The sequence below is a fragment of the Polychytrium aggregatum genome (assembly GCF_025602895.1).
Source record: "Polychytrium aggregatum strain JEL109 chromosome Unknown BJ171scaffold_38, whole genome shotgun sequence".
NCBI lineage: Eukaryota > Fungi > Chytridiomycota > Chytridiomycetes > Polychytriales > Polychytrium > Polychytrium aggregatum.
This window is the reverse complement of record NW_026516240.1, coordinates 37,655-48,641: the sequence shown is the minus strand read 5'-3', so window position 1 is coordinate 48,641 and position 10,987 is coordinate 37,655. Positions and strand designations below refer to the sequence as shown.

General features: G+C 59.2%; 3 protein-coding genes across 3 annotated transcripts; 1 reads left to right on the top strand and 2 right to left on the bottom strand.

Annotated features, from left to right (window-relative positions):
* Positions 1 to 423: 423 nt before the first annotated feature.
* BJ171DRAFT_517432 (uncharacterized protein) lies at positions 424 to 1,207 on the bottom strand. Its single transcript, XM_053112132.1, has 2 exons — positions 1,116 to 1,207; positions 424 to 917 (listed from the first exon to the last, which is right to left on the bottom strand). The coding sequence occupies exons 1-2, from the start codon at positions 1,164 to 1,166 to the stop codon at positions 579 to 581; spliced, it is 390 nt and encodes a 129-aa protein (XP_052963647.1). The 5' UTR covers positions 1,167 to 1,207; the 3' UTR covers positions 424 to 578.
* Positions 1,208 to 1,744: 537 nt separating this feature from the next.
* BJ171DRAFT_517429 (uncharacterized protein) lies at positions 1,745 to 6,054 on the bottom strand. The gene is made up of 10 exons (XM_053112131.1): positions 5,498 to 6,054; positions 5,116 to 5,153; positions 4,507 to 4,924; positions 3,989 to 4,408; positions 3,702 to 3,881; positions 3,356 to 3,483; positions 3,153 to 3,244; positions 2,923 to 3,008; positions 2,495 to 2,675; positions 1,745 to 2,381 (listed from the first exon to the last, which is right to left on the bottom strand). Exons 1-10 carry the CDS (start codon positions 5,801 to 5,803, stop codon positions 2,134 to 2,136), a joined length of 2,097 nt encoding a protein of 698 aa, XP_052963646.1. The 5' UTR covers positions 5,804 to 6,054; the 3' UTR covers positions 1,745 to 2,133.
* On the top strand, positions 6,050 to 8,230 carry BJ171DRAFT_517427 (DNA glycosylase). Its single transcript, XM_053112130.1, has 5 exons — positions 6,050 to 7,129; positions 7,271 to 7,564; positions 7,681 to 7,712; positions 7,830 to 7,926; positions 8,039 to 8,230. Exons 1-5 carry the CDS (start codon positions 6,317 to 6,319, stop codon positions 8,183 to 8,185), a joined length of 1,383 nt encoding a protein of 460 aa, XP_052963645.1. The 5' UTR covers positions 6,050 to 6,316; the 3' UTR covers positions 8,186 to 8,230.
* Positions 8,231 to 10,987: the final 2,757 nt, after the last annotated feature.

Below are 10,987 nucleotides of genomic sequence, written 5' to 3'. Positions count from 1 at the left end.
CAGCCATCCATCCCGCTCTCTGCACTCCCCCCTCGCTCAGCTCTCCTGCGTGAATACATGCGGGGGCACACTGGCAACTGGACGACTGCGCATGCCGCCCCGTCACACACGGCAATGTCGCACAGAGCGCACAAGTGGCGGGGGCGGAGCGGGGACGCGGCGCGCACACCGATCCGGCTCCGCGCAGCCGCGCGTCGGCTGCACGTGGTGATTGGCCCATCGCGTTGCGGCAAGCGGCGGATCGGGCTCTCTCGCTGCCCGGCGAGAGCGAGCGAGGCGCAGCGAGAACGGCCAGTCGCTCTTGGCATTCTGGACCAAGCCGGATCGAGGGGGCCAGCCTGGATCGAGCCATGACTGCCACACACACCCAGAGTCACATGAGCACATCTCGCGTCAGGTGGAAACATGAGCTGGGACTGGGACTGTGGCGGACAGAGGAACTGCTGTATTGTGTTGCTCATTGGATATTCATAGGGCTATCCATGCGACTATTCATGGGCTATCCACAAGACTGTCCCTAGGGCCATTCATAGAATCATCGGCATTCGATTGCGTTGGCGTGCTGTCGCCTCAGCTACTCAGCAGCCGTTGCAGTTGGTGTTGATGCAGTTGTTGCAGTTGGCGACGATGGTGGGAGAGGACATGGCACCCATCCAACCGCAGCTGTTGTAGCAGTTGCCGCGGCAAGCGTTGATGGATCCGCCAACGCACTGGACGGCCGGCGGCGGGGGCGGCGGCGGAGGAGGAGGAGGAGGAGGGGGCGGCGGAGGAGAGCCGCTGCAAGTGCTGCAGCTGAGGCTGATGCACTTGTTGCAGTTGGCAACGATCGTGGCCGAGGACATGGCGCCCATCCAGCCGCAGCTGTTGTAGCAGTTGCCGACGCAGGCATTGTAGTTGCTGCCCACGCAGATGGCGCTCTGGAGAGAGTAGTGGTCCGCCGCAAGAGCAGAGTTAGTACGTGGTCTCTGTGTATGGCAACTCGCAGGGTGCCGGCCGGTTGGTGGTGTGCGTATCGGCACTGGCTCGGGCGGCCGAGGGGAAATGGTCCAAGATGAGAGCAGCATCCCAGCACCATCCCCAGCACCACACGATGCAGATGCCAGGCTTTTGCTTACCGAGAGCGAGGCAGCCGCCAGGGAAACGAGGGTGGCCGAAAGGATCTTCATGGTTGTTCCGGGAGCAGCTTCGGATGCAGCTGATGCAGGGCGACGGGACCGCCGGCTGCGAGGGGCCGTTTTATACCCGCATCTGGGCTCCAAGGTCGGCCCTGGACGTGTGGGGATAATGCCGTTGCCGCGATGTCGCCTGATCGGTCCTCGCACGCGACCAACCAAGTGCTGTGGTCATGCGCCGCGATTGCCGACAGTTCTTCGGGCTGGAGATGGCCGAATCAGTGGCCTTGGGTGGTGCGATGCGCAACTTGGGGCGCTGTGGGAACGCAAATTTAGGCTGCACCGGGCGGGGCGGACACTGGCTGCCGAACAAGCCCGCGATCAGGCGACCCGCTGAGCCGGCAGCTGCGATCAAGCGGGACTGGTTGAGGCGGCCGTGTCTGCTCGGTTTGTGGGGTACATGCGCGACCACCATGCTCCGCGGGTGACCCTGGCAGGACACAACATTGATGGGCCAGCCTGTGACCCCCCCCCTTCGGCGAGCTGGCCCCATCGCGGCAGATCCAATCGATTTATCCTATCTCTGGAGATAGGACGGTGCAACGGCCGCCAGCAGACACACCAGCAACACCCCCGAACCCTGCCCACGCACACCTGTTGCACACTCCGGCAGCCACCACCGCTTACACGTTGGCAAGCTCGACTTCTGGGGCGAGCACGACGGCTCTACCACCACCAGTACGACACAGAGCCCGTGTTGTACAGCCCCTGGGTCCAGAGAACTATATCGTTGTTAGCTGCACTAAACAAAGCGGCAACCAGGGAAGCGTCGGGCGAGTGACCAGCCATCGAGAGAAGTAAATGCAGGCGCAACAGAGCGATGACGAGAAAGGAGGCAGAGCGGGAGAACGCAAGTCATATGGCTCGTCTTTTGCGGCGCCTGACCCACCGCGTGCTTGTCGGTCGAGGCCAGGGACGGCAGTCGCGCAGGTTCCTTCCGAGACAGGTTGGCTCGCCGTCCTCAAAACGGAATCGGGATCTCGCGAGTCACGGTCTGCACACTGGTGCTTGGTATCAGTCCGTGCTCGCAGACGACCACGGTGATGAACTGCGGCGGCGTGATGTCGTAGTGCAGGTTCAGCAGCTTGAGGGGCGGAATGTCTCTCCATCCGCCCAGCACCCCCGACGAAGCGCGGTTGGCTGCCGACATGGACGGCTGCCGCGACGACGGGGCCATGACCGAGGTATCGGCCAGCTCCTCAGGATTGCCTGTGTTCGGTCGTGTGCAAGGCTCGAGGTGAGTAAACTGGCACGCTCGGGGCCGTGGCTCTCATCAGAACAGCACCGCAGCATCAGATGCAGGGACGGGACCAGCCACTCACCCAGCTCGTTCCAGACAAACGAGTCCAGCCGCACAATGTCCGTGAACTTGTAGGCTTCGCAGCAAACAATCACAGGCACCTTGGCGTCGTGCGCCATCATTGCGACAAGCGACGTTCCGACCCGCGACATCAGAGCGCCGTTTGGCAGCATGGTGCTGGCGCCGAGGAACACCTTGGTGGCCTGGATTCCGGTAAAATGGAGGGGAAGAGTCGCAAGGATAAACGGTGAGTCGGCAGCAAAGATTCCTGATCAGTCCGCAAATCGACGTTGGGGCCCGCAAAGATGTGAGCCCGACTCCAACAGACCATGTATATGTCTGGTTCAGCGACACAATGAGAGGTCGTCGGCGCTGCTGTGTCTGAACTGAGCATTGCTTCTGACCGTTGTTCTCCGACACGCTCCTCTGGCTGCAGCCGGCCAAGCTTACCTCCTTCATCAACATGCCCAGGGCATTTGTCAGCGCATAGGTGCACTGCACGCCTGCGCCAACCAGCTTCTTGAGGACCTCCTTGCCTGAGTCCGCGCAGCAGAGATTGAGGATCAGCCATATGCCACGAAACATATCGAGCAAGCATGTTCCCAAAGGATAGGCCGCCAGAAAGATATCCTGAGTGCATCGATGGAGAGTAACGGCCATCATCCCTGGCGCCAACTTGCCTTCAAACTTGGGCCTCGAGTCGATAACGATGACTCGGAACTTGATGTTCTCGGCATGCGCCTCCAGAAGCAGCTGGGCAACAACAGACGAGCTGTGCAGCGATAGGGGCGTCCGTACGACACCAAATTAGTCCACTGCCGCTGTTACTGCTGCTGCTGCTGCTGAGATAGAGACGGCCACCGTGTGCTTGTCCACTGCTTACTGTGCGTAGATCAGAATCACATCGCCATCTTGGATCTTCTTTAGGGCGTTTTCGACAATCATCGCGTCGGGATCGATGATGCGCTTGTTGACGAACTCGTCAATCTTCTTGCAGATGAGCTCCTTGGCCTATTTGGCAGGGGTAAGTGAGGAAGTGGGAGGCAGCGGTGAGGATGATGGTGTAAGCAGGCTCGATACCATCAGCCCAAAGAAGCACACACACCCGCTGGGTGTAGTCGAAGGCAGCATCGATTTGCCACGACAGGCGACGATCCCAGCGATTGCGTGTCACCAGCGGTGTATCGGATTGCTCATAAACCCCTCCCCAGCGACCCAGCCCAGCGTACATCGTTGTCGGGGGTGTCGATGGAGATCTTGGCGATTTCGTTCTTGACGTAGCGGATAGCATTTCGCATGCTGGCCGCCAGTGCTCGAGTGTTGGTCAGAAAATCGATCTGCTTGCTGATGTACCAGGTCAAGTGTCGCTGCAGCGAGGTGCCTTGGGGGGTCACGTAGTCGCCAATGACCTGGAAAGCGATGAAGCCAAAGCACGAGGTGTGAGACTTGCTGGTCAGCACCACGGATCGACTAGCCGACCTGCCGCTCGTATGAGATCTGAAGAGGCCGGACGTACCTGCTTGAAGACATCCATCATCGCCATGCAGCGGGCATTTCCACCCGTGATAATAAACTCGGAAAACAGTAGCCCCAGGTCCATGATGGCCGGGTGGATAAGGCCCTGCGACTTGATTTCGGCATCCATGTGCGCTTGCTGGCGGTACTGGTCCAGATGCGAGAACAGCGGAACCATCTTGGCGTCCTGCACCCGCTCGCCCTTGGACTTTTTCTTGGACTGCTCGTCGGCTCGGCCGCTCGGCTGGCTCGTAACAGATCGGCTCGCATCGCTAGTGCCGGATGAATTGGGAGCGGGGGCTTGCTTTGCCGGTGTCTTGGGCTGCTGGGCCTTGCTGTTTCCTGCGTTGTTGCCTCCAGGCTTACCGGCGGAAGCAGCTGCCTCGGCTTGGCGGGCAGCCTTTTCGGCTCGCTGTCGCTCCTGTTGACAGCCAAATTATACGCCCCAGAGGGATCAGCCCAGCCCCTCCCACGGCCGGTGCACATACTGCCTATCCGACTGAGGGTGCTTTGACAAACCTGCAGCTCCCGGCGCTCGGCCTTGGTCATCTGCTTCTGCGACTTTTTCTCCTCGATACCCTCGGGCTTGTTGTTGGGCTTGGGAGGCTTGACCTTCTTCTCGACGGGAGTGGTTGTGCCCGAGTCGGGGACACTCAGCGCGCTGGGCTCAGGGGCGGGTTCGTTGGCCTTCTTCTTCAGCTGCTCGTTTGGATCCGAGAAGAGCCGGTCTTCGTACGAAGCCTTCTGCGGCGATCGCGAGTTGGGCGACCCCAGGAGACTGTGGCCGAGGGAGCCGCGGCGACCCTTGATGGCTGTCGGCGTCGAGACGGCATGCGGAGACACATTCGATGGGGTGGTGGCCGAGGCCGAGTCGTCCTCAAACTTGGCTGAAACAGCCCTGTCCTTATCATCGGCCCATCCGGTTCGAGCCTTCAGACTGCAGAAAAGCCAGGCGGCGAAGACGAGAACCACCCGATCGGCCAGCCAAAACAGAGATTAATGACGCTGTCATGCACTCTCAACTGGCTGCCAACACAGATGCCGACGAGCACCGAGACGAGAGCCGCAGCTGGAGACGCAAATGGGATGCGATCTAATGCAACCAAGGGACTGAGGCACGGGCATTACGTTGGCGACTGGGTCTGGGACTGGGACTGGGACTGGGACTAGATCGGGCGCATATGCGGGTCCGGGACATTCAGGTCGACAGTGGATATTGGAGCGCAGTAGCCAAGATTTCATATTCGACCGGGGAGACGGACATATCCCATTCAGACGGTCAGCAAAATGCAACGATATCGCGAACATGGATGGAAGGCACGATGGTGCCCCATATGCCCGGCTGCATGAAGCCGGGACAGGCAGTCGGATAGGGGCTGCGAGCAACCGGTCGAAGGCTGACCGGCAGCCCATCCGCAGGATGGCCGAAGCAGCATTCCCGACCGCAACAGGACTGCGCCAGGCAGGCGAGAAATGGCAGAACGCAGCCCAGACACCCGTCGATCCAAACCTGTGGGGGCTCGGGCAGGGGGGCACTCGCGGCGGTCGACAGGACTTGGGCCGATGCCTTTTTCTGGGCTCTCCTTTCCTTCTTGCTCGACATGCTTGTGTGCGTTGGACGGGAGACGGGGCGGGTGAGAGGCGGCTGCAACTGCAGATATAGATCGGGTGGGATCGAGATGGTCGAGACGGAAGTGACCCAGAATGAAAAAAAAGGGACGAGACAAGCCGAGGACCGAGAGCGGCTCGCCCATCTCGGCGCGCCTCGCACGCACTGTCTGTGTGCGCCCAGCGTGCTGAATGCTCTCGTCTGCATCTCGCTGAACGGCCAAACATCCCCGGCATTGATACGAGAATCGCAACATGAACCGGTGTTGCTATCGGAGTATCAGTGCGAGCAGCGCATGGCGAGAGCCGCAGTGTCGTTGCTGCCAACGAGAGTCCCGGTCTCGGTTGCCGCTTGGCCGCGCTGGAGCGTCCGCATCTGTTCTCTCCGAATGATTGCCCTCGTCAGCAGCATCCGAAAGTGGTCGCCAGCGGCTCAAGCCCAGGACATTCATGGTACAGACAGCAAGACAGTTCGTGTATTCAGAATTCTTCCCGCCGCAGATGCTATGGCGGGGACGGGAGCATGCTTGGCCGGATCTGCGCACGGAGTCATAGGATGCACCCGGTCGATGCCGTGCCGCCGGGGGGAGGAGAAGTGACCGGCTGTCCCTCCCTCCTTCATGAAAGCCAGCGCTGCACTCGGCGCTTGAGGAGAGGCAGCAGACGCTTGTTTGGATCGGCCACAGTCTCCTTCTCGTTGAGAGCGTAAGCGACCGCTCCGATGCCGATGAACAGGATGGGGTCCCAGCGCGGGTGGACAAAGGCAGTAAATCGAGACATTTGCGCTTGCTTGGTGGACGGGCAATCGGGAGCGAGGAATGCCGGTGAGTCGTTGGCCGGCAGCTGGCTCGGATGGTTCCTTGAGGCTGTCTGGACGAGGCTGATCAAGGGCAGACCAAAGGCAGATCAGGGACAGATCAAAGGCAGATCGGGGACAGCGAGGAAGCGCCGATCCGCATCGGGACTCGTTGAAATCGGGCCAGAATCCGACGCAGGCAGCCCAGGCGCAGCCTTCTGGGTCGTCGCTGTGTCCTCTCCAAGACCAGCAGACTCCCTCCAGCACCGGCTCTGCACCAGATCTGCGTCTCCTCGCCATCGCCGGCGCACCGCCATGTCCAAACGGCGGCTGCTCTCGCGGAGCTCGGAAACGGTCTCGTCCTTCTTCCAGTCGTCAGCGCCCGAGCTACCTACCCGCCGCAGACGCAAGACCGCAAAGCACATCGAGGTTGCCTACGATGACGACTCCAAGATCCAGTCCGTCGCGGATTCGAGCGCAAAAGCCACACCCAAACTCGACGCTTCTGTCTCTGGATCGGCGGACAAAGCAAAAACCGACTCGGATCGGCCGGGCGATGCCGATGGCTCCGCACTCGACTCGCCCAAGCCCCGGCCCAGCACCAAGGAGCTGCGTGCATCCGCCCGAGACAACTTCACCACCACATTCTCGAAGCTAAAGGACTATCGGGCGAGCAACCAGGCGCCCGTTGATCTCATGGGCTGTGCATGGCTGGCGGAGCGAGACAAATCACCCGAGGTAGAGTCTTGGTTGGCAGGATGGGCTGTGACCGCCATTGTCCTCTCGATCTGGATGATGTTGCTGGACGGTCCCCGACCTCCCCGACTCGGGCTGCAGCCGTATGCACAGCCTGATAACCGGCTGCCCGCTCGATGGCAGGTCTTTCGATATCAGACCCTGGTTGCCCTTCAGCTGTCATCTCAGACAAAGGATCCTGTCGTGGCAGCCGCTGTCCGAGCCATGCAAGGGCATCAGCCCGGTGGACTGACGGTGGACTCGATTCTGGACATGGACGACAAGGTCCTGGGCTCGTACATATGCAAGGTAGGCTTCCACAATAAAAAGCTCAAGTACCTCAAGGACACGGCTGCAATCCTGAGAGACAAGTACAGCGGCGATATCCCCGACACCATCGAGGGCCTGGTTGGGCTTCCTGGGATCGGACCCAAAATGGTTCGTAGAAACCTCCGCTTGAGCATCGTGGGCGGATCTGCTGGCTGTGCGATACGGATACTGACACTGTGGTACTGATACCGACACTGTGTGATACTGATACTCCATTCCTCCAGGCCTATCTGGCCATGCAGTGCGCTTGGAAGAGGTAGGCATGGAAGAGCCATACAACTGCAACGAGCCGTTGCTGAGACACATGCTGCAATCGTTGCTGAGACACATGCTGCAACCCCCAACGCCGCTCACTGTTCCCACAATCGGATAGGAACCTCGGCATTGGCGTTGACACACACGTCCATCGCATCAGCAACCGTCTTGGATGGGCAAGCACCGACAAGAACAAGCCAGATAACACACGGATCGTGAGTAGAGCGGGCGAGCACTCGCCCATGTCCGAGGGTAGACTGGGCGATACATGAGTTTCTATCGAGCGATTCACTTTGATGAACCGATTCCCACATCTCATTGCTTCAGGAACTCGAGTCGTGGATTGGCAAAGAGTACTGGGCAGATTTGAATCCGTTGCTCGTTGGATTCGGGCAGCTGATGTGCCTGCCCATCGGACCCAAGTGCGGCGACTGTCCGCTGGCGGACCAGTGTCCGAGCTATTGTCGAAAGTAGACTCTGATCGACCGATATGCAATATATGAATGTGACCACTCTCGATTTGCGCATTGGGATTGTACTTTTGGTGTCGCCACTTTGAACGGCAGCGAGTAGTGTCCTTGAGGCTCGGGCAGGGGTATCGAGCCCCTCCAAGCAGGTTGCAGCTAGATACACGGAGCACACTTGGAGACATCTGCGTGCAGGATGGAGTCATGTCCTGTTGGCCCAATCGGATCCGGAGCCGCATCGATCGTTCAATCAGGCCCAAGGTCATTGTGCCAACGATAAATGGTGCTTTTGAGCACACATATGGTGGAAGCGATCTTGCACCGACTTTGCATCATCTCGTAGCAGTGCAGTTGCCGCGGTACGAAAGGCGAGGCCAGTGGCCGGCCATGTCGAACTCAAAATGCATTCAGAGAGAACATGAGTGGTCCTGCCAGAGTGATCCTGCCAGAGTGGTCCTGCCAGAGTGATCCTGTTCTCATTCACATCTGCCTGTCATTCCAATTTGCAATCGCAGCCTGTACAGCGAAGACACTGCACCATGGAGCCAGGTACTGCCTCGACAGTGCTCAATAATGCCGCGCAACACTGTGCTCAGGATAGCTAGCCCAAGAAGTCTGCTGCATCGCCCACTTCTCGGCCTCTGATGCCATTTCCCCACCCACCCCACCGATACTTTTGCCTCGAATGCAGCATCCGGCTTGAAATGTCACACGTGCGGCGAGCCGATTGTGGACTCGTATGACTCTGCCTTGGGCAAGGTTTATCATCCGGGACATCTCAAGTGCTTGATGTGTCAAGAGTCCATCGCTGGCGGCGGATTCTTTGAACACGACTCGGCCGTCGTCTGCAGCTCTTGCTATAAAGAGAAAATATGCCCTCGATGTGCTGTCTGCAATGAGGCCATTCTCGGAGTAGGAATCGACTGCACGCCATCATCAGTGTCAGGACCTCCCAGCAACCACCTCCCGACCACTGCTGTTGTGACGAGACTGTCGGCGGCTTGGTACTCACCCCTGCATGCTTTGCACCCGCCAGGAGTGCTTCAACGCCCTCGACAAGAACTTTCACCCTCATCACTTCACATGTGGCCAGTGTGGCGTCGCTTTGAATATCACGGCTCCGTTTGCAGTCATGTTCGACAGACCCTACTGCCCCGGCTGCTTCGAGGAGTTGGTGCCGAAATGCAAGCTCTGCTCACAGCCCCTCCAGGAGCAGCACATTATTGCCTGCAATGCCAGCTGGCATCTTCAGTGCTTCCGATGCAAGGTGATGTGTCCGCGCAGAATAGAGCATTTTGTTCTGCAGGACAATGCGGCTCCCACCTCATCCACTTTGTCCGAGATACTGACCCCACACACCCCCAGCAGGAATGCGGCCAAAACATCGTGGGAAACTATCACGAGCGACTCGGATGGCCATACTGCCTCCAGCACGGGGCTCGTGGTGCCCTGCAGACGACATCATGATATCCAGTTCGTCGCAACGGTCGGTCGAAGCTGTCGGTCGGGGCAGCGCTGATTCTCACTGCCCCTGGACCTATAATTCGACACATCCCGCTCTGCTCGTGCAATGGCAAGGCGCTCTGTCGGGGACATTGCCCAATCCCACGTCACCGAGATACGTCCTTTGGCCGGCCGACGTCACTGAGTCGCCTCTCGTAGCGATGGGCGAGGCCGTCGTTGACTTTCGGAGTATTTCTGGCTTCCTTTACCCAAGCGACTTGTCCGGCACGCCGATGCCATGTACCGAGCCCCACCCCAGCAATACAACTCGGACATTCGCAGTAATCTCGATGATGGCCCCGATATCACCGGCGACACCTTCTCCGTCCTAACCCTTGCCGAGATCGAGCGGTATTTGATGCTCCTCACCAACCACCAGTCCGCCGAGCAGCGAGCCAGGGGCATCACTCAGATCAAAGCCAGTCTCTCGACAAGCCCGGCGGTCCGGGCCAGAGTCGAGGCTTCGTTCGCACTCACCAAGAAGCTCATGGGAGACTTTTTCATAGGCCTCCGCTCCAACGAGCCCGAGTTGGTCGAGGCTACAATCTCCTTGCTGCTTTGCGTCATCCGGGGCTCCGGGGAGTCGCAAGAAGACAGGATGGTGTATCTCATCGAAAACAAGGCATACGAGCGGATACTCAGGATTGCCGAGGGAGGCGTTTTTCCATCTCAAAAGCCTCTGCCGCAGAGAGCTGCGGTGGCCTTCCTTGCCCAGGCTCTAGTTGTGAGCCCTTCATTGCGAGGGTCATTCTTTCAGGGCCGCGCAGGCGAGCTCTGCCGAACGCTGGCACAGAGCAGCAATGGCGATTTTAGTCTGCTCGTCCCGGCCTTGCGATGCTATCGCAACCTCTCGCTGTGGCCCGAGATGCGCCCCAGTCTGGCCCAAGACACACTGCTTGATCGAATAACCGAGTTCCTCGAGATCGGCGCGACGGGACTCAAGCCCGAGTGGACGGACGCTGTGCAGGACGACCCGTCTCTTCTCACCCATTACTACGAGACTCTGGTATCTCTCGTCCGGAACCTGGCAGCACACGAGGAGAAGGTCAAGAAGACGTTTTTGAACCAGAATGTGTTTGCAAACCTGCTGTGGGTCCTAGAATCGACTCAACCCATCCAGGTCAAGCAGAAGGTCAGTGCCGATATCCGCGTGGGAACGTGATGTCTGTGATCGGGAGTGATGTACCTCGCGCACGACTCGGCAATGATCCCATCAGAGGCACCACGAAGGGCTGCTCCATGAGGATCCGGAGCTTGTTTGTCGGCCCATCCATTCGAGACCGCAGCTACATCCTTTTGGAGGCCT